At 44.2% G+C, this 25,488-nt stretch overlaps 1 protein-coding gene across 1 annotated transcript; it reads right to left on the bottom strand.

Annotated features, from left to right (window-relative positions):
* Nucleotides 1–1,068: 1,068 nt before the first annotated feature.
* Nucleotides 1,069–20,242, bottom strand: LOC108707778 (lymphocyte function-associated antigen 3). Its single transcript, XM_018245757.2, has 7 exons — nucleotides 19,958–20,242; nucleotides 9,191–9,481; nucleotides 8,276–8,518; nucleotides 4,392–4,481; nucleotides 2,628–2,708; nucleotides 2,416–2,482; nucleotides 1,069–1,912 (listed from the first exon to the last, which is right to left on the bottom strand). Exons 1-7 carry the CDS (start codon nucleotides 20,007–20,009, stop codon nucleotides 1,891–1,893), a joined length of 846 nt encoding a protein of 281 aa, XP_018101246.1. The 5' UTR covers nucleotides 20,010–20,242; the 3' UTR covers nucleotides 1,069–1,890.
* Nucleotides 20,243–25,488: the final 5,246 nt, after the last annotated feature.

Here is a 25,488-nt window from a genome sequence, read left to right as displayed (position 1 = left end):
TGTTTACTGTACCTAGTTACAAATGGGACCTTTTCTGATAGCCCTTGTTTTACTTTTTTCTTTTTTTTTCTTTTTCTCACCCATTGGGTTCACACTTAGTAAACTCCTCCTTTCTGTTAGTCTTGCTCTCTGATAGGCCCTATCCACAATTTTTCGTCCATAGCCTCGATCTAGAAATCTCTCCTTCATCTCCCCTGCTTGTTCCTGGAATGTCATATCGGTGGAGCAATTCCTCCGGAGCCTGAGGAACTGCCCCACAGGTATCCCACCCACCAAATTTTTGGGGTGGCAGGAGGTGGCATGCAGAAGTGTGTTCCCACTACATGACTCCCTAAAGATAGTGGTTTCCTGGGGTATAAATTTTGTGACCATATGTAACAACAGTAATGCCTATGAATAAGTGCCTGTGGGTGCGAAACGCGTAAGGTGGAGCATCAATTGGTCTGTATGCCTACTTTTTAATATTGATGCTGAATAAAGAGTGATTTTTTAACTTTGAGGGTATTGACTGGGAATATATTTTTGGATTTTTGATTTCTGTACGGACACATTAAGTTACTCTACCCTGCAGAGGAGCTTACAATCCGTCAATAAGAAACAACAGCATGAGCAAATAAATACATGGCATGGTTTTGAAGTGCAGCCCCGGGGCAGGTTCAGATAATTAGGCACAGTATACACATACACAACCTACACATGCCCTGTGGCACAAGAGATTGCTGTCCTTTAAATACACACAGGGAACATTAGATTGCAAGCTCTTGTTCACAGCTTTCTCTGATTCCACAAGCCACTTGCTACATAACTGTAGAAGGCTTCTTTGTTGGGAAAGTGCTGGGTAACTCACTGGTTTTATAGAAATAAATGATCATTATATAGAAATCTCAGATGGGAATGAGAGCGTGAGTGTGTAAGCTGCTAATAGAGGGAACAGTTAACACAGGTTACAGATTCTATAGAATACAAGTGAGGTTCCTGTGTAAGAACTAAACCCATTGTATTGTACAGAGCTGGTCAGCTGTGTAACCTGTGCTTTTTTGCCCATTACAGACTGAAGGCTCCCCAGGCTACACAACAGTGTGTTTATATAGACTACAAGTAGTGTCAATAAAACAAACACACAATTAGTTACCAACACATTATATCTGTTACTTTCATTGCAAGGAGCTTGGTGTTACCGTTCCTTTAAACTGGACTTCTACACCTTCTTGTCCGGCTTCTGTTGCCAATTTTTTTTTTGATGAATCTCAAAAGTTCAAAAAACTCTGTTTCAGAAATAGTTTTTTTTTGCCAGATTTTCTTGCACTGCAGGAAAAAAAACCCCAGTCTTGGAATTGATTTAGTCTCCTCCAAACAACGCCTAATAAAGCTGAATAAAACACACTAAGCTCAAATACACTTCTTCCTTGTGATTCAAAAAGTGGAATCCATTGTCTCCGCCCCCTGCATCAGCGCCACACCCACCTCAGCCATGGATGGCGCGGGATCTACAAGATCATTCCAGGTTGGGGGGAATCCTTGGCGGGAGCTGCAGTCCAATCACCTTCATTTCATTTACATAATAAATACATGCGATATGTACCCAACATGAGGTAGTGCAGTGATGCCGCCTACACTGGAGACCAATATGCCATGCAAGGAGGAGGGACATGGGTCTCACAGAGGGACGGTGCCTTTGGGAGTAGAACACTGATAGGCAAAGCAATAAGTATAAAGCACCAGTACTTCCTTCCCAGTTCCACACAGTTCTGTGGGAGGGGCCCACTCCTGGGAAAGGCACAGGTTCTAGTCCCACAAATAAGTGCGGGCACCGCCCCCTCAGCGATGTCACAAGTCATTTCCTTTAATTGATACATTGTGTCTGTGCAGAGACCTCCCAATACTGTCCAATCAGAGTTCTCCGTCCCCCGACCTGGAGATAAGCACAAAGAATTTATAAATATCACTAAATGCAACCAGACGTTTCCCTGAGACACTAAATTTACCCCATGCTGCATCTGTGGGGCGTAGGAAGCTACGCTATATACAAATATATTACCAGAAAATCAGGTCAGTGTCCCCCCTTTTCTACATACCCCCCAACTGACTGAGCTCATGTCACACAGGGGAGGAGGGATATTTAAGTGAAGAGATTGTAGTCTGCCCCCTACTGGTGCAGAAGGAGGGCAACATCTGCTGCTAAGGCATTATTATATATATATTATTATATACAGTACAGCATATATGGGAAGCAGGTAGAACATTGACACATTCCCTGGGTCCCCCACGTAAGTGAACAGAGAGTTCAACTGAAAAGCGTAAAACACTTAACAGTAAATAAATGATGAATTTCTGTTTGGGGGGGGGGTCAGTATGAGCCCCATTAGAGTTCCCAATAGATCAGAGAGTCCCACCAGTTCCCATTTTCATACTCACAGTTTACGGATATTCACTAAAGTAACGTCTGGGCTCTTGTTCTCCCCATTGTGGGATCCTGGAGAATCTAAAATTGAGATTATTCACATTAAAGCAGCAGAACCCCCGGTCCCATTGTTTGATCCCCCCAATATTTCCCAGCATTCCTTGGATACGAGACAACCACATCTGGGGGCGTAAGGGAATGGCCAATGCACATGATCCAAACTTACTTAGTTGCTCAGTTTCCTCTCCCTTTGTCTCGGGTTCCTCCCCTCTGTTGAAGCACTTCTTTGTTAATATCCCTTTCTTATCTGTGGAGAAAGAAAATATAGAAAAGTCTAAGTGACCAAAATGTGCTTTTATTCACAGAAATGACTGGAAATCTGCACCTGAAGAGATGTCGCTGGATACGTTCAACTGGGGGCTCTCATTTATTTCATTATTATTATTATTTATTGGCCACTATGGTACTGTATCAGTTTCTGGGACATCAGCCCAATTGGCGACGGTGTATTGTACCAGCTCCCACCCAATGAAACCCAGTGAGGTAAGTACCATCCTATAAACTGCATGGGAGCTCCCTCCTCTGGACTCACACACCCTACAGCCTCGGGGAAGCAGTAAAAGGAACCCTTAAAGGAACAACCAAAAATTTAAAGTGTTTTAAAGTAATGAAAATATCATGTAGTGTTGTGCTGCACTGGTACAACTGGTGTGTTTGCTTCAGACACACTACTATAGTTTATATAAACAAGCTGCTGTGTAACCATGGGGGCAGCCATTCAAGGACAGGATACACAGTAGATAACAGATAAGTACTACTATAGTTTATATAAACAAGCTGCTGTGTAGCCATGGGGGCAGCCATTCAAGCACAGGATACACAGTAGATAACAGATAAGTACTACTATAGTTTATATAAACAAGCTGCTGTGTAGCCATGGGGGCAGCCATTCAAGCACAGGATACACAGTAGATAACAGATAAGTACTACTATAGTTTATATAAACAAGCTGCTGTGTAGCCATGGGGGCAGCCATTCAAGCACAGGATACACAGTAGATAACAGATAAGTACTACTATAGTTTATATAAACAAGCTGCTGTGTAGCCATGGGGGCAGCCATTCAAGCACAGGATACACAGTAGATAACAGATAAGTACTACTATAGTTTATATAAACAAGCTGCTGTGTAGCCATGGGGGCAGCCATTCAAGCACAGGATACACAGTAGATAACAGATAAGTACTACTATAGTTTATATAAACAAGCTGCTGTGTAGCCATGGGGGCAGCCATTCAAGCACAGGATACACAGTAGATAACAGATAAGTACTACTATAGTTTATATAAACAAGCTGCTGTGTAGCCATGGGGGCAGCCATTCAAGCACATGATACACAGTAGATAACAGATAAGTACTACTATAGTTTATATACACAAGCTGCTGTGTAGCCATGGGGGCAGCCATTCAAGCACAGGATACACAGTAGATAACAGATAAGTACTACTATAGTTTATATAAACAAGCTAACACAGTGGCACATTTTGAAAATGAAACTAAAGTCAAATTTTGCTTCCTGAGAAGTAGAAAGTGAAGCCTCTGTATAAACAAAACCCTCCCTTCCCCCAGCTACAGCCTGGTAACTTTTTAGATAATGAGCATTTTTGTTACTGCTGGTTTGTTTGCCCAAAGTTGAAAAAAAAGGGGGTACAATTAATACCGTGTGTTGTATCCCTGCTGGGTGCCAGTTGCATGTTTAATGACATTTAGCAACTGTGCGTTTGAGCAAATGCAGGAGGAATACCAGTAGCAATACACGGAGCACACACACACACACACGCTTTTATTTACGTACTTACACAGAACTCACTTCCCAGTGGGGTAAATAATGTTATGGAAAGGGGAGAGATGTGCCCCAGTTGGTATGAGTGTAGCATAACTGTGAATAGAGCGATTTATTTGGATAAAAAGTGTGTTTGTTGTTCACTTACAGAGAATCCAGAGCACAATCCCGATCCCAAACAAAAGCAGAAGCGCGACTCCAACACTTATGAAATGAAATGTGTTGCTCTTCTCCTCTTCTGCAAGACAAAAGCACGACTGAGGTTAGTGCAGCACCCTAAGGAGTCAACTGTGGATATGCATTTGTCATGATGTTCTGCCACCTTAGCTATTAACCCTTTAAGTGCCGGCAGAGTCTCACATTGCATTTTGAACATATTGTGCTCTCTCATTTTAGGGGGGTGGGGGAGATTTTTAAGTGAACCTAGAAAAGTATACATTTGGGGGGGGAAATTTGAGCTTTTTAAAGGACAAGGAAAGGCACAAAAATAAAATCCCATTTTTACTTTCTTTAATGAAAAAAAAACCTATCTCCAATATACTTTAATTATAAAATGTGTACCGTTTTTATAAGAAACCTGACTGTATGCAGTGACATTCTCCCTTCATTTACTGCTGTGGATAGGAATTGTCAGACGGTCCCTAACTGCTCTGCAGGGAAACAATCATACTTATGTACAGCAGGGGGAGCCCCCGCCTTACTTCCCAGCCATGCAGAACTCAAGCAGCTTTGTTTATGACGATCCCTAAGCAGCCCAGACCACACTGAGCATGTGCACAGTCTTAGTCTTGCAAAGAAGTATAACAAAGTCACAAGATGGTGAACCCCTGTGGCCAACTTTGAAAGCATAAATTTGTTTGATTAGGCTTGTGGTGCAGTAAGTTCATGTTTATGTTTATTATACAAAATACAGCATTTCTAGCCTTATTCTATTTTACACTTTCCTTTAAGTCAGCCTTTTTGTGTATATTTCCACGTCCGGAGAAAGATTTAGTGATCTAAATATCAAAGAAAAATAACAAAAATTGCTATTTTCATGATATGGGGATTTATACCAGAAAATTATTTTTTTTTCACAAAAATTCAACTGATTTGGAAAGTGTCATGTGTCTTTTGAATGTGCCAAAACCAGAGATGTATAGTTGTATGGAGATTTCTGACTTCTATATATTCCAGAATTAAATTACTGAATTTCAAAGCACTACAGTAGAATACGACACATAGATTCCAAAAGTCAATAAATCCTGGAACAATAGGTTTACCCCCAGAAAACCATATATTTTTGAAAAGTACCGATTCTGTCGAACCCAAAATGGGTAACTGTGTCTTTCTACTCCTAATTGTCAAACATCAAAGCTTTTCTGAACTTAGTGGTTTCTAAAAAAAAAAAAAAAAAAAAAAAAAACTTACGTCAAATTGCAAAAATCACCTCAAAACTTTCACTTTGTAAATTGATTCCTTGGGAAACTTTTAAGGATAAATATGAGATGACTGATCAGGACAAATTTCAATACATGCAGGTATCTCATTACATTAAATCCCAAAGCTAAAATAACAAGGTTTGAATGGATATACAATAAATCTCTCTTTTCGCAGAGCTCTGATAGCGAAACTCTATAGACTGATATGGCATGATAAGTCTCTCTTGAAAGATAAGCTTGACAAATATGAGTTAATATGGAATCCCTGGATTAATAAAGATAACCTCAAAATGAATTTAGCACATACAACTTGTCCCGGAAGTCACTGAATACTAACCCCCTCCCAAAACCATATATTTTAGGAAAGTTCACATTCAGACAAATCCAAAATGAGTAATTATGTCTTTCTACCGAGTCACAACATTTCACCAAATTTGGCAGTTTTGATGAAATAGCTGAAAATCACCTCAAAGCTTCCACTTTGTAGCATCTTATCTCTCACGCAGCATTAGGTACCAAGAGAAAACATCCTAAATATGAGTGCCAGGGGTCCACTGAACACTTTGATGCACAATAGGCATAGATATACCAAACTATGTGGCACACAGAGACCCCCAAATGAAAATAGCACATATACATTTTCACGACAGACACTCTGGCTGCTGCAATATAAGCACCCAGTATGTGTATTATGTGCCATAAGACCCCCTAACAGTACAGAGACCCCAGAAAACCATATACTTTCAGAAAGTACACATTCTAGCAAATATGGGTAAAATTGGTAAATATGTCTTTCTACTGCAAACTACCAAACTGGCATGCTAAATGGTTTTAATGACATTTTTGAAAACGGCCAAAGCTTGCATTTAACCCCTTTATATGCCCCACATTTCGTAAGCCCTTTGAGCATGTCAACCCCTCCATAAAAATGTATGTATGTGTGTAAGTGTAAATGCAAGTGTGTAACTGTAAAAAGTGTGTGTTTGTGAGGGTGCAGGAACCAGGAAAGGCTGTCTTCACTAATGGTTCTGGTGGTCACTGCCTAGGTGCTGGGGAATAAACAAGCAGTGAGCCGCTCCTTCGCTCGCATCCCCTGAAGTACTACGGATCGTAGATTCTATGGTCTATGGCACTTATAGGGTTAAAACACAAGCTCTGTTAAATATTGTCACACTGTGCAAGGAGTAGTACTGTACTATATACATCACAATAGTCATTTGATTGGATAATTGCACAGTGCAGAAATAAACCTATTAAGTAGCTGAGTGTGACCTATATATATCTATCTATATCTATCTATATCTATCTATATCTATCTATATCTATCTATATCTATCTATATCTATCTATATCTATCTATATCTATCTATATCTATCTATATCTATCTATATCTCTATATCTCTATATCTCTATATCTCTATATCTCTATATCTCTATATCTCTATATCTCTATATCTCTATATCTCTATATCTCTATATATCTATATATCTATATATCTATATATCTATATATAAGGACCTGTTACCATGTGACTAGTCAGGCCTGGATTTCGGCCTTGGGTGCCTGTAGGTCACTGGGTCCTAGTGCCCAGCGCTCACACCGCCCCTGATACCTGCTCCGTTCCTGATCTCTATGCTCTTTCTGCTCCATCTCTGATCTATACCTCCTCTCTGCTCCATCCCTGATCCCTCTCCTACCCTGCCTGACCTCCGTTCCCTTTCCCCATACTCCCTGATCTCTCCACCCTCTCGCCCCATTTCCTCCCTGATCTGTGGTCTCTCCCTCTACTTCCTCCGTAATCTCTGTAACCTCTTCCCCTCCACATCAATGTACACACTATCCTTTTACCCTAAACCTCTCTGTACTTCTTCAGAATGTTGCAGCCCTGAGTGTCATTAAAGGCAGTTGTTAGAATTGATACAATAGTTGCATTTATATTCCCCATAGATCTTACTGAGAAATGGATCAACTCATGGATCAGCCAATTGGAACAGAATCTGCACCCCAATCGCTGAGCTGCCTCACTCACACACCCACCAACATTAAACTTTACACTGAGATTCTGGAAAAAATGATCAAAAATAAAAGATAGTAAATGAAAAAAAAAAGCCTTTATTTCTGTGGAACAATTTGAAACCAACTGAACTGAAACAAGTATTTGGAAAGTGAACATTCCCTTTAATAAAAATGTAATTAATTTATGTGTAATTGCAATAAAAAGCAGTATATGTCTGTATGTAACTATTCCCCAAACTGTGTCGGTAGAGAGCTCTCCTTTAACTCCCACAATGCCTTGCGTGTTCTGTGAGTTACAGACCTGAGATGGATAAGTGAAGTGTGCAAAGCATTGTGGGAATTGGAGTCTTGGCTGAAGGAGAACGGAGTTCTAATGAATCAGGTAAAAAGAGAAGAGAATAGTGACGGACAGACAGACACTGCTACCAATAGCAATGACATTTACACAGAATTAGAAGATTATTGAACAGCAATTATTGAAATAGATTGGAAAGTGGTTGAGAATTACATTTTTTTGGGGAGGTGGGTATCCCCTTTTAAAAAGAAGTGTGTTCCAGCAGACTGATAGTGGCCCAGAAGAGAGAGATACTCACGGTCACAGGAGGAGAATAGGATGAAGTTGGACTTGGAGGAGCCGGGGTTGTGAGCATCACACGTCACATTTCCATTCTTGTCAACACTTGGGTCAGTAACAGTGAAATTCTGTTTGTCAGACACAATATTATCGGAGGAATCCCGCCATTGATATTTCACCACCCCTGGGGAATGACAGTGAAGGACTAGGGTATTGGGGTCCTCCCCCCGGGTACAAATCACATGAGGTCTCTGAACAGCATCTACAGGAGAGAATCAGAGGCACCAACATACAGTTACTCATCTGGACCCAAATCTTACACAACCCCTTTCCCTAAATCCCACTAAAGTCACTGAGGCATACAGTCCCTGGCTTGTACAGTAGGGGGCGCTGCTAGGGAATTGCACTCTCCTTCTGACACTCCCACAACTGCCCCGGCCTGCTCCTTACTGTACCTCTCATCTGTATCCCACAGGGGCCCTTACTTGCCTCACTGATGTTCTGGGAATCTCAACATTGGTGACATACGCTACAGTGACTGTGACCCCTATGGCCATGGACTTGCCCTTTACTTTTCTACACAAGCTTTCATGGTCATGTGACTCAGATACAGACAGGTGGTTGGCTGTACCTCAGCTAAGCTTGCTCTGCTCTCTCACTCCTTCTTCCTGTAAGGTAAACTTGCCCTTTAATGTAACTAGCACCATAAAGAGATGCGAGTGGCACAAACAAAGGCAATCAACACACAAGAGATTGTCAAGGAATATTTTCTATATGTGAGACTGGGCAGTGACAAATGGTTATTGTCCCCCACTAATCTTTTGACAACTTTAAATTTGTCTTTATACCTAAAGGGATGCGATTAGTTCTAATATTGAGCTGTCAATGTCACTTTATGTTCAATACTCTCCCGTATAGACCCCTGGGCACTTACCGTACACCTTTAGGATGAAAGTGACAGTGATCGTTTTTCTCCCGACCTGAATCTCAGCAGTGTATGTGCCAGTGTCTTCCTTCTGCAGTCGATTAATGGTCAGACTCCCGGGAGAGAAGGTCGCATTAGCTCTGTCCCTCAAGCGATAAAAATTGGGTTCAGTTATATCATCGAGTTCTGCAAACTTGTCCTGCCCAAACTTCCAGGTGATCTCTGTGACTCCATCCAAGGAATTCAGGTTAAAGGTTACAGATTCATGAACAGCCTTATTTATTATTTCCTGGCCCCGACCTGCAAGAGAAGATTCAGCAGTGAGTGCACCTGTATGTGTTACAGGAGGAGGAGCTGGGAGTCTGTGACTCAAGCAGTGGGTGGGACTAGGTTACTGTGATGCGAGGGTACAGGGGGCACATGACATAATGATGAAATTAATATTACGGATGATTATCAGACAATGGCAGACACAGTAGTAGCCTAAGGGTGCCACACTAGCCACGGTGGTGCTTATATTAGTGACACTGAGGTTGCACCACTAATACTGGACTCAATATCAGACTCGGCTGCAGCCATTCTGTACAGCTAAGGATTGTGGGATATGTAGTAGTTTGAGGCCAGTGTTTCTAGAGCTGGTGGTACATCTATTAACCCCACAATGTCCTACAGAGTGACTGTGCAGCTGTATCAATGTGCTACAAACAACTCCCAGCCACTCTGTAGCAGGGAGTTATATTCGGCAGGGGAAAAGGAAACAGGGTATAAAGGAGGTTCCATACAGGGAATGAGTGATACACACTGAGATTAATATAAATTAATCCTGGGTTATTCCCTAGATCCTGCTAGGGGCCCCTACTGACTGTCTCACTGGCTCCTGGGTTATTCCCTAGATCCTGCCCGGGGGCCCCTAATGACTGTCTCCTGGGTTATTCCCTATACCAGGGGCCCCTACTGACTGTCTCACTAGCTCCTGGGTTATTCAATAGATCCTGCCCAGGGGCCCCTAATGACTGTCTCACCGGCTCCTGGGTTATTCCCTATACCAGGGACGTCCAACTGGCGGGCCACATGCGGCCTGCGACCCCCCCTTCTGTGGCCCCCAAGCTGCTGTGTCTGATTACCATATGTAAACTTTAAAAGGTATCACTACAGAGAGTAACTGGCCCCTGCATTGTTTAAACCTCAAATTCTGACTAATCTTCTGTATTGTTCACACCTGTGACACCTCTATTGTTTATATCCTAAAGCCCCTGTACTGTTCTACCCGAGACCCCTCTATTGTTTCTATCCTAAAGCCCCTGTACTGTTCTACCCGAGACCCCTCTATTGTTTCTATCCTAAAGCCCCTGTACTGTTCTACCTGAGACCCCTCTATTGTTTCTATCCTAAAGCCCCTGTACTGTTCTACCTGAGACCCCTCTATTGTTTCTATCCTAAAGCCCCTGTACTGTTCTACCTGAGACCCCTCTATTGTTTCTATCCTAAAGCCCCTGTACTGTTCTACCTGAGACCCCTCTGTTTATATCCTAAAGCCCCTGTACTGTTCTACCTGAGACCCCTCTATTGTTTCTATCCTAAAGCCCCTGTACTGTTCTACCCGAGACCCCTCTATTGTTTCTATCCTAAAGCCCCTGTACTGTTCTACCTGAGACCCCTCTATTGTTTCTATCCTAAAGCCCCTGTACTGTTCTACCTGAGACCCCTCTATTGTTTCTATCCTAAAGCCCCTGTACTGTTCTACCTGAGACCCCTCTGTTTATATCCTAAAGCCCCTGTACTGTTCTACCTGAGACCCCTCTATTGTTTCTATCCTAAAGCCCCTGTACTGTTCTACCCGAGACCCCTCTATTGTTTCTATCCTAAAGCCCCTGTACTGTTCTACCTGAGACCCCTCTATTGTTTTTATCCTAAAGCCCCTGTACTGTTCTACCTGAGACCCCTCTATTGTTTCTATCCTAAAGCCCCTGTACTGTTCTACCTGAGACCCCTCTATTGTTTCTATCCTAAAGCCCCTGTACTGTTCTACCTGAGACCCCTCTATTGTTTCTATTCTAAAGCCCCTGTACTGTTCTACCTGAGACGCCCTCTATTGTTTCTATCCTAAAGCCCCTGTACTGTTCTACCTGAGACCCCTCTATTGTTTCTATCCTAAAGCCCCTGTACTGTTCTACCTGAGACCCCTCTATTGTTTCTATCCTAAAGCCCCTGTACTGTTCTACCTGAGACCCCTCTATTGTTTTTATCCTAAAGTCCCTGTACTGTTCTACCTGAGACCCCTCTATTGTTTATACCCTAAAGCCCCTGTATTGTTCTACCTGAGACCCCTCTATTGTTTATACCCTAAAGCCCCTGTACTGTTCTACCTGAGACCCCTCTATTGTTTATACCCTAAAGCCCCTGTATTGTTCTACCTGAGACCCCTCTATTGTTTCTATCCTAAAGCCCCTGTACTGTTCTACCTGAGACCCCTCTATTGTTTCTATCCTAAAGCCCCTGTACTGTTCTACCTGAGACCCCTCTATTGTTTATGTCCTAAAGCCCCTGTACTGTTCCACCTGAGACCCCTCTATTGTTTATACCCTAAAGCCCCTGTACTGTTCCACCTGAGACCCCTCTATTGTTTATACCCTAAAGCCCCTGTACTGTTCTACCTGAGACCCCTCTATTGTTTCTATCCTAAAGCCCCTGTACTGTTCTACCTGAGACCCCTCTATTGTTTCTATCCTAAAGCCCCTGTACTGTTCTACCTGAGACCCCTCTATTGTTTCTATCCTAAAGCCCCTGTACTGTTCTACCTGAGACCCCTCTATTGTTTCTATCCTAAAGCCCCTGTACTGTTCTACCTGAGACCCCTCTATTGTTTCTATCCTAAAGCCCCTGTACTGTTCTACCTGAGACCCCTCTATTGTTTCTATCCTAAAGCCCCTGTACTGTTCTACCTGAGACCCCTCTATTGTTTCTATCCTAAAGCCCCTGTACTGTTCTACCTGAGACCCCTCTATTGTTTCTATCCTAAAGCCCCTGTACTGTTCTACCTGAGACCCCTCTATTGTTTATATCCTAAAGCCCCTGTACTGTTCTACCTGAGACCCCTCTATTGTTTCTATCCTAAAGCCCCTGTACTGTTCTACCTGAGACCCCTCTATTGTTTCTATCCTAAAGCCCCTGTACTGTTCTACCTGAGACCCCTCTATTGTTTATATCCTAAAGCCCCTGTACTGTTCTACCTGAGACCCAGACTAAAACTGCCACATTGTTCACACTTTATACAAAATGCTAATGGGGCCCCAGCACTGTGTCACTGTATGTAGTACATATTAGACTGAGAGCTTTCCCTGTCTCCTGCTCTCTTCTGTCTTCCCTCCCTGTGTGTGCCATTCTCTGCTTGCCCAGTGCTGCTTGTGTGTGCCATTCTCTGCTTGCCCAGTGTTGCTTGTGTGTGCCATTCTCTGCTTGCCCAGTGCTGCCTGTGTGTGCCATTCTCTGCTTGCCCAGTGCTGCCTGTGTGTGCCATTCTCTGCTTGCCCAGTGCTGCTTGTGTGTGCCATTCTCTGCTTGCCCAGTGCTGCTTGTGTGTGCCATTCTCTGCTTGCCCAGTGCTGCTTGTGTGTGCCATTCTCTGCTTGCCCAGTGCTGCTTGTGTGTGCCATTCTCTGCTTGCCCAGTGCTGTTTGTGTGTGCCATTCTCTGCTTGCCCAGTGCTTCTTGTGTGTGCCATTCTCTGCTTGCCCAGTGCTGCTTGTGTGTGCCATTCTCTGTTAGCCCAGTGCTGCTTGTGTGTGCCATTCTCTGCTTGCCCAGTGCTGCTTGTGTGTGCCATTCTCTGCTTGCCCAGTGCTGCTTGTGTGTGCCATTCTCTGCTTGCCCAGTGCTGCTTGTGTGTGCCATTCTCTGTTTGCCCAGTGCTGCTTGTGTGTCATTCTCTGCTTGCCCAGTGCTGCTTGTGTGTGCCATTCTCTGTTTGCCCAGTGCTGCTTGTGTGTGCCATTCTCTGTTTGCCCAGTGCTGCCTGTGTGTGTCATTCTCTGTTTGCCCAGTGCTGCCTGTGTGTGTCATTCTCTGCTTGCCCAGTGCTGCTTGTGTGTGCCATTCTCTGTTTGCCCAGTGCTGCTTGTGTGTGCCATTCTCTGCTTGCCCTACGCTGCCTGTGGAATGTAAGTCTGTTAGGGGTTTGTTCTTGGGGTTTGTTAGCATTTGGAAATTGTTTTTAAGGGCCCCCCATGTGTTGGGGGGTTGTTGTATTATCCACAGGGGAGGATGAGGCATATGGATTTAAGGATATGTTGTTACATGACTTCAATGTCTCACATATGAGAGATGAGGGATTTCCCTGCAGTGAGCACCAACCATTTGGTTTTTTGGTGTGTTACCACCATTAATGTGGACATGATCATAAACGTTTTTGTGGTAATATGGGTGTGGTTTACAGTGGGTGTGGTTTAAAAGGGGGAGTGGCCAACACTGACTTCCATTATCGGCCAGTAAAATTGTGGCCCTCGATAGCACAGAAGTTGGACAGCACTGCTTTATATTATGCCAGGGGCCCCTACTGACTGTCTCACTGGCCCCTAGTTATTGTCCAAGAGTGGGAGAGAATGGCAGTTACACAGAACAGAATTGTTTTTCTCAGAGCCCCTGTGTAAATGTCTATAGCAGAGGGTTTTACACTGATTAGTGTTTGTGCCTTACTTCTTGTGATGGTTCCCTGGATGCTCCGTCTCTGGCACCCTGTAAATATCCAATGTGTTGTAAAGTATGGGAATCACTCACAACAGCAGATTAACTGCAATTATGCTGTTTATTGTGTCACCACACGACATGTTTCAGACCTATTGGCCCTTTTTCAAGTGTGTACAATCTGGTGTGAAATGAACTTACTTATACACCACATGTGATGTTAGCCCGCCCACCAATTAACAATACCCCAGGTAATTAACCCTTAGGTCCTTTATCAAACATTTTTTTAGAAAAATGTTTTTTAACAGGTGAATCCATATGTCCCGGTTCAGTGTCCATGTGTGAACTTGTCCATCTCCATACATATGACATCGTGTCTAAACACCATAAAAAGATCAAAACATATCAAAAATAGTTTTTTTTATACAATAAAAGCTTTTTTAAAAGTTTTTCTAAAAAAAAAAAAAACGGTTATGTACATAGAATTTCTGAATATACATAAGGAACTGCTCTGTTATGAGCCTACCTATAGGACTTGAAAAAACAGATTCTACCCATGTTTCAATTTTACACTTAATTCATTTTTGGGTTTAATTATTTTTATCTTACCCTTAGTTGGCTTCTATAAAGCGAATACTATGATAGTGTTTTACTCTAGATTGGGTTGTCTTCAATATCTGTGGAGGAAAATAGGTACATTATTATCCTAAAAATGGTATAATACTCCAATGGTCATTCATGCCTATTGGGGCCATTGTATTCATTTTTCTGATCCAATATGCTTCTTTTTGGGCCAGTGTTTTTTTCATATCACCTCCCCTATTAGGCATTTTTATCTGTTCCAGAACCAACCATTTTAGTTGGCTGACATTGTGTCCTTCTGTATGGAAGTGTCTGGAAACAGATGTGTCTGAGGCTGTTCCCATTTTGACATTTCTGATGTTTCCCCAGCAGATAAAGGGGGGGCCATTGTGGTAATGGACAAGTGCAAATACATTGAGGAAGCATACAGACAATTAGGAGACAGCAGCCATTATGAAAAAATAAATAATGATCCAGTCTTTGAAATAAAAAAACAGATAGATGCACTACTAATACAGGAGGCATATGATAATGGAGTAATCTCTAAGCAGGAGAAAGAGTATCTACAGGTGGAACACCCCCGTACTCCGGTACTTTACTTATTACCGAAGATACATAAATCTTTAATAGATCCCCCTGGGCGCCCTATAATTTCCGCCATTGGCTCCATACTTGAACCCCTCTCAAAATTCGTGGATAAGTTCCTCCAACCAATTGTATCTAAGATTCCTACTTGTCTGAAAGATACAACAGACTTGTTACTCAAATTACAAGATATTACCTTACCACAAACAGATGTCCTTTTGTGCAGTATAGATATACAAAGCCTCTATACCTCAATACCCCAAGAGGAAGGGATAAGATATATAGAGGAGCCATTATTAGAGACAAACCTGTCACATCATCTAATTTTTTTTTCTGATTGACTGTCTAACAATAGTCTTGCAGAAAAAGTATTTCAGATTTGAGGGAGAGTATTTCTGGCAATGCCAGGGGACCTCAATGGGGGCAGCGGTCGCTCCCGCATTCGCCAACATCTTTGTAAACCGCATAGAGGATGCTATATTCTTGAAAGGACCATATTGTAAAAATATTATTCATTATTGGCGATTTGTGGATGATATCCTGGTACTGTGGGGAGGGACAGAAAAAGAGTTCCAAGAAATGATAGACCAGGCTAATCAGAAGCATAAAACTATAAAATTTACTTGCGAGAGCTCTACTACATCAATTCACTTTAGATGTAAATATCTCGATTGACAATAAACAAATAAAAACCTCTATGTTTTCTAAACCCACAGATCGAAACACACTATTAACATCAGACAGCTTCCATAATCCTAATATTATAAAAGCTATCCCCAAAAGTCAATACATAAGAGCCCTACGTATATCTTCAGACACAGACTCTCTTCAAGGCTCTGTCAATACGCTTACCAACAAGTTTATCAATAGGGGATATAGGAGAAATAAACCAATACCCACTATTAAAGAGGTAATGCAATTAGACCGACAAAAATTATTGAAATCTGAAAATAAAACAAAAAAACAATAGGATACCCTTTGTTTCAAAATACGGAAAACAAAGCAAGGCCATAGAAAAAACTATAAAAAAAAAAATATTGGCCAATTCTCCAACAGGATACAAAGTATGGGCATCTCTTTCGTACACCTCCCATGTTTTGTTATACAAGAGGGTGCACACTCAAAGATACTTTATGCCCCTCAGACAGTCAAGAGAAAAAGGAGTATCGCTTTATGGGTAAACCTAAGAAAGGCACGTTTCCTTGTTTGAATTGCATATGTTGTGCCTCCATTGTAAAAGGAAACACAGTGAGCCATCCAACCAAGGGTACACAAATCAAATTGAAACACTACACCACTTGTGAATCTAAATTTGTGGTTTACTGTTTAAAATGCCCCTGTGGATTAGCGTATATCGGTCAAACAATACGAGCAGTTAAAGACCGAATTAAAGAACAGAGGGGAAACATCAGAAATTTCAAAATGGGAACAGCCTCAGACACATCTGTTTCCAGACACTTCCATACAGAAGGACACAATGTCAGCCAACTAAAATGGTTGGTTCTGGAACAGATAAAAATGCCTAATAGGGGAGGTGATATGAAAAAAACACTGGCCCAAAAAGAAGCATATTGGATCAGAAAAATGAATACAATGGCCCCAATAGGCATGAATGACCATTGGAGTATTATACCATTTTTAGGATAATAATGTACCTATTTTCCTCCACAGATATTGAAGACAACCCAATCTAGAGTAAAACACTATCATAGTATTCGCTTTATAGAAGCCAACTAAGGGTGAGATAAAAATAATTAAACCCAAAAATGAATTAAGTGTAAAATTGAAACATGGGTAGAATCTGTTTTTTCAAGTCCTATAGGTAGGCTCATAACAGAGCAGTTCCTTATGTATATTCAGAAATTCTATGTACATAACCGTTTTTTTTTTTAGAAAAACTTTTAAAAAAAACTTTTATTGTATAAAAAAAAACTATTTTTGATATGTTTTGATCTTTTTATGGTGTTTAGACACGATGTCATATGTATGGAGATGGACAAGTTCACACATGGACACTGAACCGGGACATATGGATTCACCTGTTAAAAAACATTTTTCTAAAAAAATGTTTGATAAAGGACCTAAGGGTTAATTACCTGGGGTATTGTTAATTGGTGGGCGGGCTAACATCACATGTGGTGTATAAGTAAGTTCATTTCACACCAGATTGTACACACTTGAAAAAGGGCCAATAGGTCTGAAACATGTCGTGTGGTGACACAATAAACAGCATAATTGCAGTTAATCTGCTGTTGTGAGTGATTCCCATACTTTACAACACATTGGATATTTACAGGGTGCCAGAGACGGAGCATCCAGGGAACCATCACAAGAAGTAAGGCACAAACACTAATCAGTGTAAAACCCTCTGCTATAGACATTTACACAGGGGCTCTGAGAAAAACAATTCTGTTCTGTGTAACTGCCATTCTCTCCCACTCTTGGACAATAACTAGGGGCCAGTGAGACAGTCAGTAGGGGCCCCTGGCATAATATAAAGCAGTGCTGTCCAACTTCTGTGCTATCGAGGGCCACAATTTTACTGGCCGATAATGGAAGTCAGTGTTGGCCACTCCCCCTTTTAAACCACACCCACTGTAAACCACACCCATATTACCACAAAAACGTTTAAGATCATGTCCACATTAACGGTGGTAACACACCAAAAAACCAGATGGTTGGTGCTCACTGCAGGGAAATCCCTCATCTCTCATATGTGAGACATTGAAGTCATGTAACAACATATCCTTAAATCCATATGCCTCATCCTCCCCTGTGGATAATACAACAACCCCCCAACACATGGGGGGCCCTTAAAAACAATTTCCAAATGCTACAAACCCCTAACAGACTTACATTCCACAGGCAGCACTGGGCAAGCAGAGAATGGCACACACAAGCAGCACTGGGCAAGCAGAGAATGGCACACACAAGCAACACTGGGCAAGCAGAGAATGGCACACACAAGCAGCACTGGGCAAGCAGAGAATGGCACACAGGCAGCACTGGGCAAACAGAGAATGACACACACAAGCAGCACTGGGCAAGCAGAGAATGGCACACACAAGCAACACTGGGCAAGCAGAGAATGGCACACACAGACAGCACTGGGCAAGCAGAGAATGGCACACACAAGCAGCACTGGGCAAGCAGAGAATGACACACACAGACAGCACTGGGCAAGCAGAGAATGGCACACACAAGCAGCACTGGGCAAGCAGAGAATGACACACACAAGCAGCACTGGGCAAGCAGAGAATGACACACACAAGCAGCACTGGGCAAGCAGAGAATGGCACACACAAGCAGCACTGGGCAAGCAGAGAATGGCACACACAGGCAGCACTGGGCAAGCAGAGAATGACACACACAAGCAGCACTGGGCAAGCAGAGAATGGCACACACAAGCAGCACTGGGCAAGCAGAGAATGGCACACACAAGCAACACTGGGCAAGCAGAGAATGGCACACACAAGCAGCACTGGGCAAGCAGAGAATGGCACACAGGCAGCACTGGGCAAACAGAGAATGACACACACAAGCAGCACTGGGCAAGCAGAGAATGGCACACACAAGCAGCACTGGGCAAGCAGAGAATGGCACACACAAGCAACACTGGGCAAGCAGAGAATGGCACACACAAGCAGCACTGGGCAAGCAGAGAATGGCACACACAAGCAGCACTGGGCAAGCAGAGAATGGCACACACAGACAGCACTGGGCAAGCAGAGAATGGCACACACAAGCAGCACTGGGCAAGCAGAGAATGACACACACAGACAGCACTGGGCAAGCAGAGAATGGCACACACAAGCAGCACTGGGCAAGCAGAGAATGACACACACAAGCAGCACTGGGCAAGCAGAGAATGACACACACAAGCAGCACTGGGCAAGCAGAGAATGGCACACACAAGCAGCACTGGGCAAGCAGAGAATGGCACACACAGGCAGCACTGGGCAAGCAGAGAATGACACACACAAGCAGCACTGGGCAAGCAGAGAATGGCACACACAGGCAGCACTGGGCAAGCAGAGAATGACACACACAAATGGTTTCCATTATACAGTGGGACTAATAGTTATATCGTTAAGTAGCAGTAGTTATTATACACACAGGGCTGTATAAGAGGACAATAAAGTAAAACAGGGTCAGTAGAAGAATAAATACAAATCAGTCTCATTTATGTCTAATTGTTTAGTGGAGGGAAGTGTCAGGTCTGAGAGTCAAATAGTCCCTGAGATTCCAAATACACAGAGAGCCAATAAACAGGGAGTGTCTGGATCTCCCTCCTGCCTCTCTCATTTGTCTCAAGATACACATTCAGTCTGGGCCTGGGGAGGAGGCTCCTGGCCTGTAGAGCTTACAATCTAAATAACTGTAATTTACAGACTGCTCCACAGTAAAGCGTCTCGGGGAGGTGTCAGTGAGGCATGCGGCCCTGAGGGGAAGAGTGCGGCCCCTGAGGGAGGAGTGCGGCCCCTGAGGGAAAGAGTGCGGCCCCTGAGGGAAGAGTGCGGCCCCTGAGGGGAAGAGTGCGGCCCTGAGGGAGGAGTGCGGCCCTGAGGGAGGAGTGCGGCCCTGAGGGAGGAGTGCGGCCCCTGAGGGAGGAGTGCGGCCCCTGAGGGGAAGAGTGCGGCCCCTGAGGGGAAGAGTGCGGCCCCTGAGGGAAGAGTGCGGCCCCTGAGGGAGGAGTGCGGCCCCTGAGGGAAGAGTGCGGCCCCTGAGGGAGGAGTGCGGCCCCTGAGGGAAGAGTGCGGCCCCTGAGGGAGGAGTGCGGCCCCTGAGGGAGGAGTGCGGCCCCTGAGGGAAGAGTGCGGCCGTTACACCAGGAGGACAAGAGGGAAGTGCGGAGCTGACAGGGCCCAGTAGAAGTCAATAACTTCGGGGAAGAGAAGGGGGAACAGCCGGACACACCCAGACACTTACCGACTCGCAGCGACACAATCAGCAGCAGAACTTTCAGACACGAGCGCAACATCTTCCGACTGTCCCTCAATTCCGACAGACTCGGCGCGTTTCTGGCAGTTTCGCTCTCCAGTCACTAAACCACAAATTTACAACGCCCTGGTTGGTGGATTGGTCGGTGGCTCTGTCTGTCACCAGGAGGGGGCGGTACTTACTCATATTTTCCGCAAAAAAAAAACAAAACAGGAAGGTGCCTCTCAGTCAGTTTGTGGCTGTACCGCCCGGGCCCCGCCCACTCTCATTCTCACTGTGCGTCACGTGCGTCACACGGGCGGGTCCATTGGTTCTGGGTCTGAGAGGGAACTTTTTTATACTCAGTACAATCGACTGACTCTGCTCATTCTCATTGGGTCTGACTGTCCCTCGTTACAGGTCCCGCCCCCTCTCTACAACTTCAGGGACTGCTCCCCCCACATCTGTCTCTTCCGCATGGGGTCACTTTGGGCAGGAGATTGGGAAGTCACGGGCCCCTATGAGGAAGTGACAAGGGCCAAAGTGGACACAAATCTTCTTATTTGGTGCCCCTGCCAAATCCTTGTGTGTGTGACCCTTTATTTGACTCTGGGACACCCCATCCCCCACAGCTACAACATGTCTCCTCTCTTTGCACTAACAGCCCTGTACTACCCCTTATTTATGTATTATTTATTATACCCACTGTCTGACAACCCCCAGCACATTCCTCCATCATTATTATTCTATTATATATATATTCTATATTCTATTATTATTCTATCCCACCAGAGAACAGGCACCGATCCTATCTGATCCCCATTGTAAGCAGCAGTCCTGTCCTGCTTTATGGCAGCTGAGATTCTAGCTATCTGTATAACAGAACATTCTGTCCCAGTGGCTGCACAGTTCCTATCTGATCCCCATTGTAAGCAGCAGTCCTGTCCTGCTTTATGGCAGCTGAGATTCTAGCTATCTGTATAACAGAACATTCTGTCCCAGTGGCTGCACAGATCCTATCTGATCCCCATTGGAAGCAGCAGTCCTGTCCTGCTTTATGGCAGCTGAGATTCTAGCTATCTGTATAACAGAACATTCTGTCCCAGTGGCTGCACAGATCCTATCTGATCCCCATTGGAAGCAGCAGTCCTGTCCTGCTTTATGGCAGCTGAGATTCTAGCTATCTGTATAACAGAACATTCTGTCCCAGTGGCTGCACAGATCCTATCTGATCCCCATTGGAAGCAGCAGTCCTGTCCTGCTTTATGGCAGCTGAGATTCTAGCTATCTGTATAACAGAGCATTCTGTCCCAGTGGCTGCACAGATCCTATCTGATCCCCATTGGAAGCAGCAGTCCTGTCCTGCTTTATGGCAGCTGAGATTCTAGCTATCTGTATAACAGAACATTCTGTCCCAGTGGCTGCACAGATCCTATCTGATCCCCATTGTAAGCAGCAGTCCTGTCCTGCTTTATGGCAGCTGAGATTCTAGCTATCTGTATAACAGAACATTCTGTCCCAGTGGCTGCACAGTTCCTATCTGATCCCCATTGTAAGCAGCAGTCCTGTCCTGCTTTATGGCAGCTGAGATTCTAGCTATCTGTATAACAGAACATTCTGTCCCAGTGGCTGCACAGATCCTATCTGATCCCCATTGGAAGCAGCAGTCCTGTCCTGCTTTATGGCAGCTGAGATTCTAGCTATCTGTATAACAGAACATTCTGTCCCAGTGGCTGCACAGATCCTATCTGATCCCCATTGGAAGCAGCAGTCCTGTCCTGCTTTATGGCAGCTGAGATTCTAGCTATCTGTATAACAGAACATTCTGTCCCAGTGGCTGCACAGATCCTATCTGATCCCCATTGGAAGCAGCAGTCCTGTCCTGCTTTATGGCAGCTGAGATTCTAGCTATCTGTATAACAGAGCATTCTGTCCCAGTGGCTGCACAGATCCTATCTGATCCCCATTGGAAGCAGCAGTCCTGTCCTGCTTTATGGCAGCTGAGATTCTAGCTATCTGTATAACAGAACATTCTGTCCCAGTGGCTGCACAGATCCTATCTGATCCCCATTGGAAGCAGCAGTCCTGTCCTGCTTTATGGCAGCTGAGATTCTAGCTATCTGTATAACAGAACATTCTGTCCCAGTGGCTGCACAGTTCCTATCTGATCCCCATTGTAAGCAGCAGTCCTGTCCTGCTTTATGGCAGCTGAGATTCTAGCTATCTGTATAACAGAACATTCTGTCCCAGTGGCTGCACAGATCCTATCTGATCCCCATTGGAAGCAGCAGTCCTGTCCTGCTTTATGGCAGCTGAGATTCTAGCTATCTGTATAACAGAACATTCTGTCCCAGTGGCTGCACAGATCCTATCTGATCCCCATTGGAAGCAGCAGTCCTGTCCTGCTTTATGGCAGCTGAGATTCTAGCTATCTGTATAACAGAACATTCTGTCCCAGTGGCTGCACAGATCCTATCTGATCCCCATTGGAAGCAGCAGTCCTGTCCTGCTTTATGGCAGCTGAGATTCTAGCTATCTGTATAACAGAGCATTCTGTCCCAGTGGCTGCACAGATCCTATCTGATCCCCATTGGAAGCAGCAGTCCTGTCCTGCTTTATGGCAGCTGAGATTCTAGCTATCTGTATAACAGAACATTCTGTCCCAGTGGCTGCACAGATCCTATCTGATCCCCATTGTAAGCAGCAGTCCTGTCCTGCTTTATGGCAGCTGAGATTCTAGCTATCTGTATAACAGAACATTCTGTCCCAGTGGCTGCACAGTTCCTATCTGATCCCCATTGTAAGCAGCAGTCCTGTCCTGCTTTATGGCAGCTGAGATTCTAGCTATCTGTATAACAGAACATTCTGTCCCAGTGGCTGCACAGATCCTATCTGATCCCCATTGGAAGCAGCAGTCCTGTCCTGCTTTATGGCAGCTGAGATTCTAGCTATCTGTATAACAGAACATTCTGTCCCAGTGGCTGCACAGATCCTATCTGATCCCCATTGGAAGCAGCAGTCCTGTCCTGCTTTATGGCAGCTGAGATTCTAGCTATCTGTATAACAGAACATTCTGTCCCAGTGGCTGCACAGATCCTATCTGATCCCCATTGGAAGCAGCAGTCCTGTCCTGCTTTATGGCAGCTGAGATTCTAGCTATCTGTATAACAGAGCATTCTGTCCCAGTGGCTGCACAGATCCTATCTGATCCCCATTGGAAGCAGCAGTCCTGTCCTGCTTTATGGCAGCTGAGATTCTAGCTATCTGTATAACAGAACATTCTGTCCCAGTGGCTGCACAGATCCTATCTGATCCCCATTGGAAGCAGCAGTCCTGTCCTGCTTTATGGCAGCTGAGATTCTAGCTATCTGTATAACAGAACATTCTGTCCCAGTGGCTGCACAGATCCTATCTGATCCCCATTGGAAGCAGCAGTCCTGTCCTGCTTTATGGCAGCTGAGATTCTAGCTATCTGTATAACAGAGCATTCTGTCCCAGTGGCTGCACAGATCCTATCTGATCCCCATTGTAAGCAGCAGTCCTGTCCTGCTTTATGGCAGCTGAGATTCTAGCTATCTGTATAACAGAACATTCTGTCCCAGTGGCTGCACAGATCCTATCTGATCCCCAGTGTAAGCAACAGTCCTGTCCTGCTTTATGGCAGCTGAGATTCTAGCTATCTGTATAACAGAACATTCTGTCCCAGCGGCTGCACAGATCCTATCTGATCCCCATTGTAAGCAGCAGCCCTGTCCTGCTTTATGGCAGCTGAGATTCTAGCTATCTGTATAACAGAACATTCTGTCCCAGTGGCTGCACAGATCCTATCTGATCCCCATTGTAAGCAGCAGTCCTGTCCTGCTTTATGGCAGCTGAGATTCTAGCTATCTGTATAACAGAACATTCTGTCCCAGTGGCTGCACAGATCCTATCTGATCCCCATTGTAAGCAGCAGTCCTGTCCTGCTTTATGGCAGCTGAGATTCTAGCTATCTGTATAACAGAACATTCTGTCCCAGTGGCTGCACAGATCCTATCTGATCCCCATTGTAAGCAGCAGCCCTGTCCTGCTTTATGGCAGCTGAGATTCTAGCTATCTGTATAACAGAACATTCTGTCCCAGTGGCTGCACAGATCCTATCTGATCCCCATTGTAAGCAGCAGTCCTGTCCTGCTTTATGGCAGCTGAGATTCTAGCTATCTGTATAACAGAACATTCTGTCCCAGTGGCTGCACAGATCCTATCTGATCCCCATTGTAAGCAGCAGTCCTGTCCTGCTTTATGGCAGCTGAGATTCTAGCTATCTGTATAACAGAACATTCTGTCCCAGTGGCTGCACAGATCCTATCTGATCCCCATTGGAAGCAGCAGTCCTGTCCTGCTTTATGGCAGCTGAGATTCTAGCTATCTGTATAACAGAGCATTCTGTCCCAGTGGCTGCACAGATCCTATCTGATCCCCATTGTAAGCAGCAGTCCTGTCCTGCTTTATGGCAGCTGAGATTCTAGCTATCTGTATAACAGAACATTCTGTCCCAGTGGCTGCACAGATCCTATCTGATCCCCAGTGTAAGCAACAGTCCTGTCCTGCTTTATGGCAGCTGAGATTCTAGCTATCTGTATAACAGAACATTCTGTCCCAGCGGCTGCACAGATCCTATCTGATCCCCATTGTAAGCAGCAGCCCTGTCCTGCTTTATGGCAGCTGAGATTCTAGCTATCTGTATAACAGAACATTCTGTCCCAGTGGCTGCACAGATCCTATCTGATCCCCATTGTAAGCAGCAGTCCTGTCCTGCTTTATGGCAGCTGAGATTCTAGCTATCTGTATAACAGAACATTCTGTCCCAGTGGCTGCACAGATCCTATCTGATCCCCATTGTAAGCAGCAGTCCTGTCCTGCTTTATGGCAGCTGAGATTCTAGCTATCTGTATAACAGAACATTCTGTCCCAGTGGCTGCACAGATCCTATCTGATCCCCATTGTAAGCAGCAGTCCTGTCCTCCTTTATGGCAGCTGAGATTCTAGCTATCTGTATAACAGAACATTCTGTCCCAGTGGCTGCACAGATCCTATCTGATCCCCATTGTAAGCAGCAGTCCTGTCCTGCTTTATGGCAGCTGAGATTCTAGCTATCTGTATTAGTGATGGGTGAATTTGTCCCATGGGTGAAAAATTTGCGAAATGCAATGGTCGTTAAAATTATTTTGACATGTGTCCATTTTTTATACGTACGGCTATTTTGTCCAAATGCATTAAAGTCAATGGGCGCCTGAATAATTTTGACGCACAACAATTTTTATGTGCGCGACTATTCTGACATGCGGGCAAGTTTTTCTGTTGTATCAGATTTTACGCTGTCGAATTTTTGCCGCAGTTTTGTGAATATATACACGGCAGCAAGCCACCTTTTCTGGAAAAATATACCGGCCTTCCTAAATATTTATCTTTATTCCCTATTAATAACATTGGGATCACTGACCTTCCTATATATTTATCTTTATTCCCTATTAATAACATTGGGATCACTGACCTTCCTA

This window comes from Xenopus laevis, chromosome 2L, assembly GCF_017654675.1.
Source record: "Xenopus laevis strain J_2021 chromosome 2L, Xenopus_laevis_v10.1, whole genome shotgun sequence".
In the NCBI taxonomy this organism is placed as follows: Eukaryota; Metazoa; Chordata; class Amphibia; order Anura; family Pipidae; genus Xenopus; species Xenopus laevis.
Note: the sequence above shows the minus strand (reverse complement) of the source record. Positions and strands in the feature narration are given on the sequence as shown.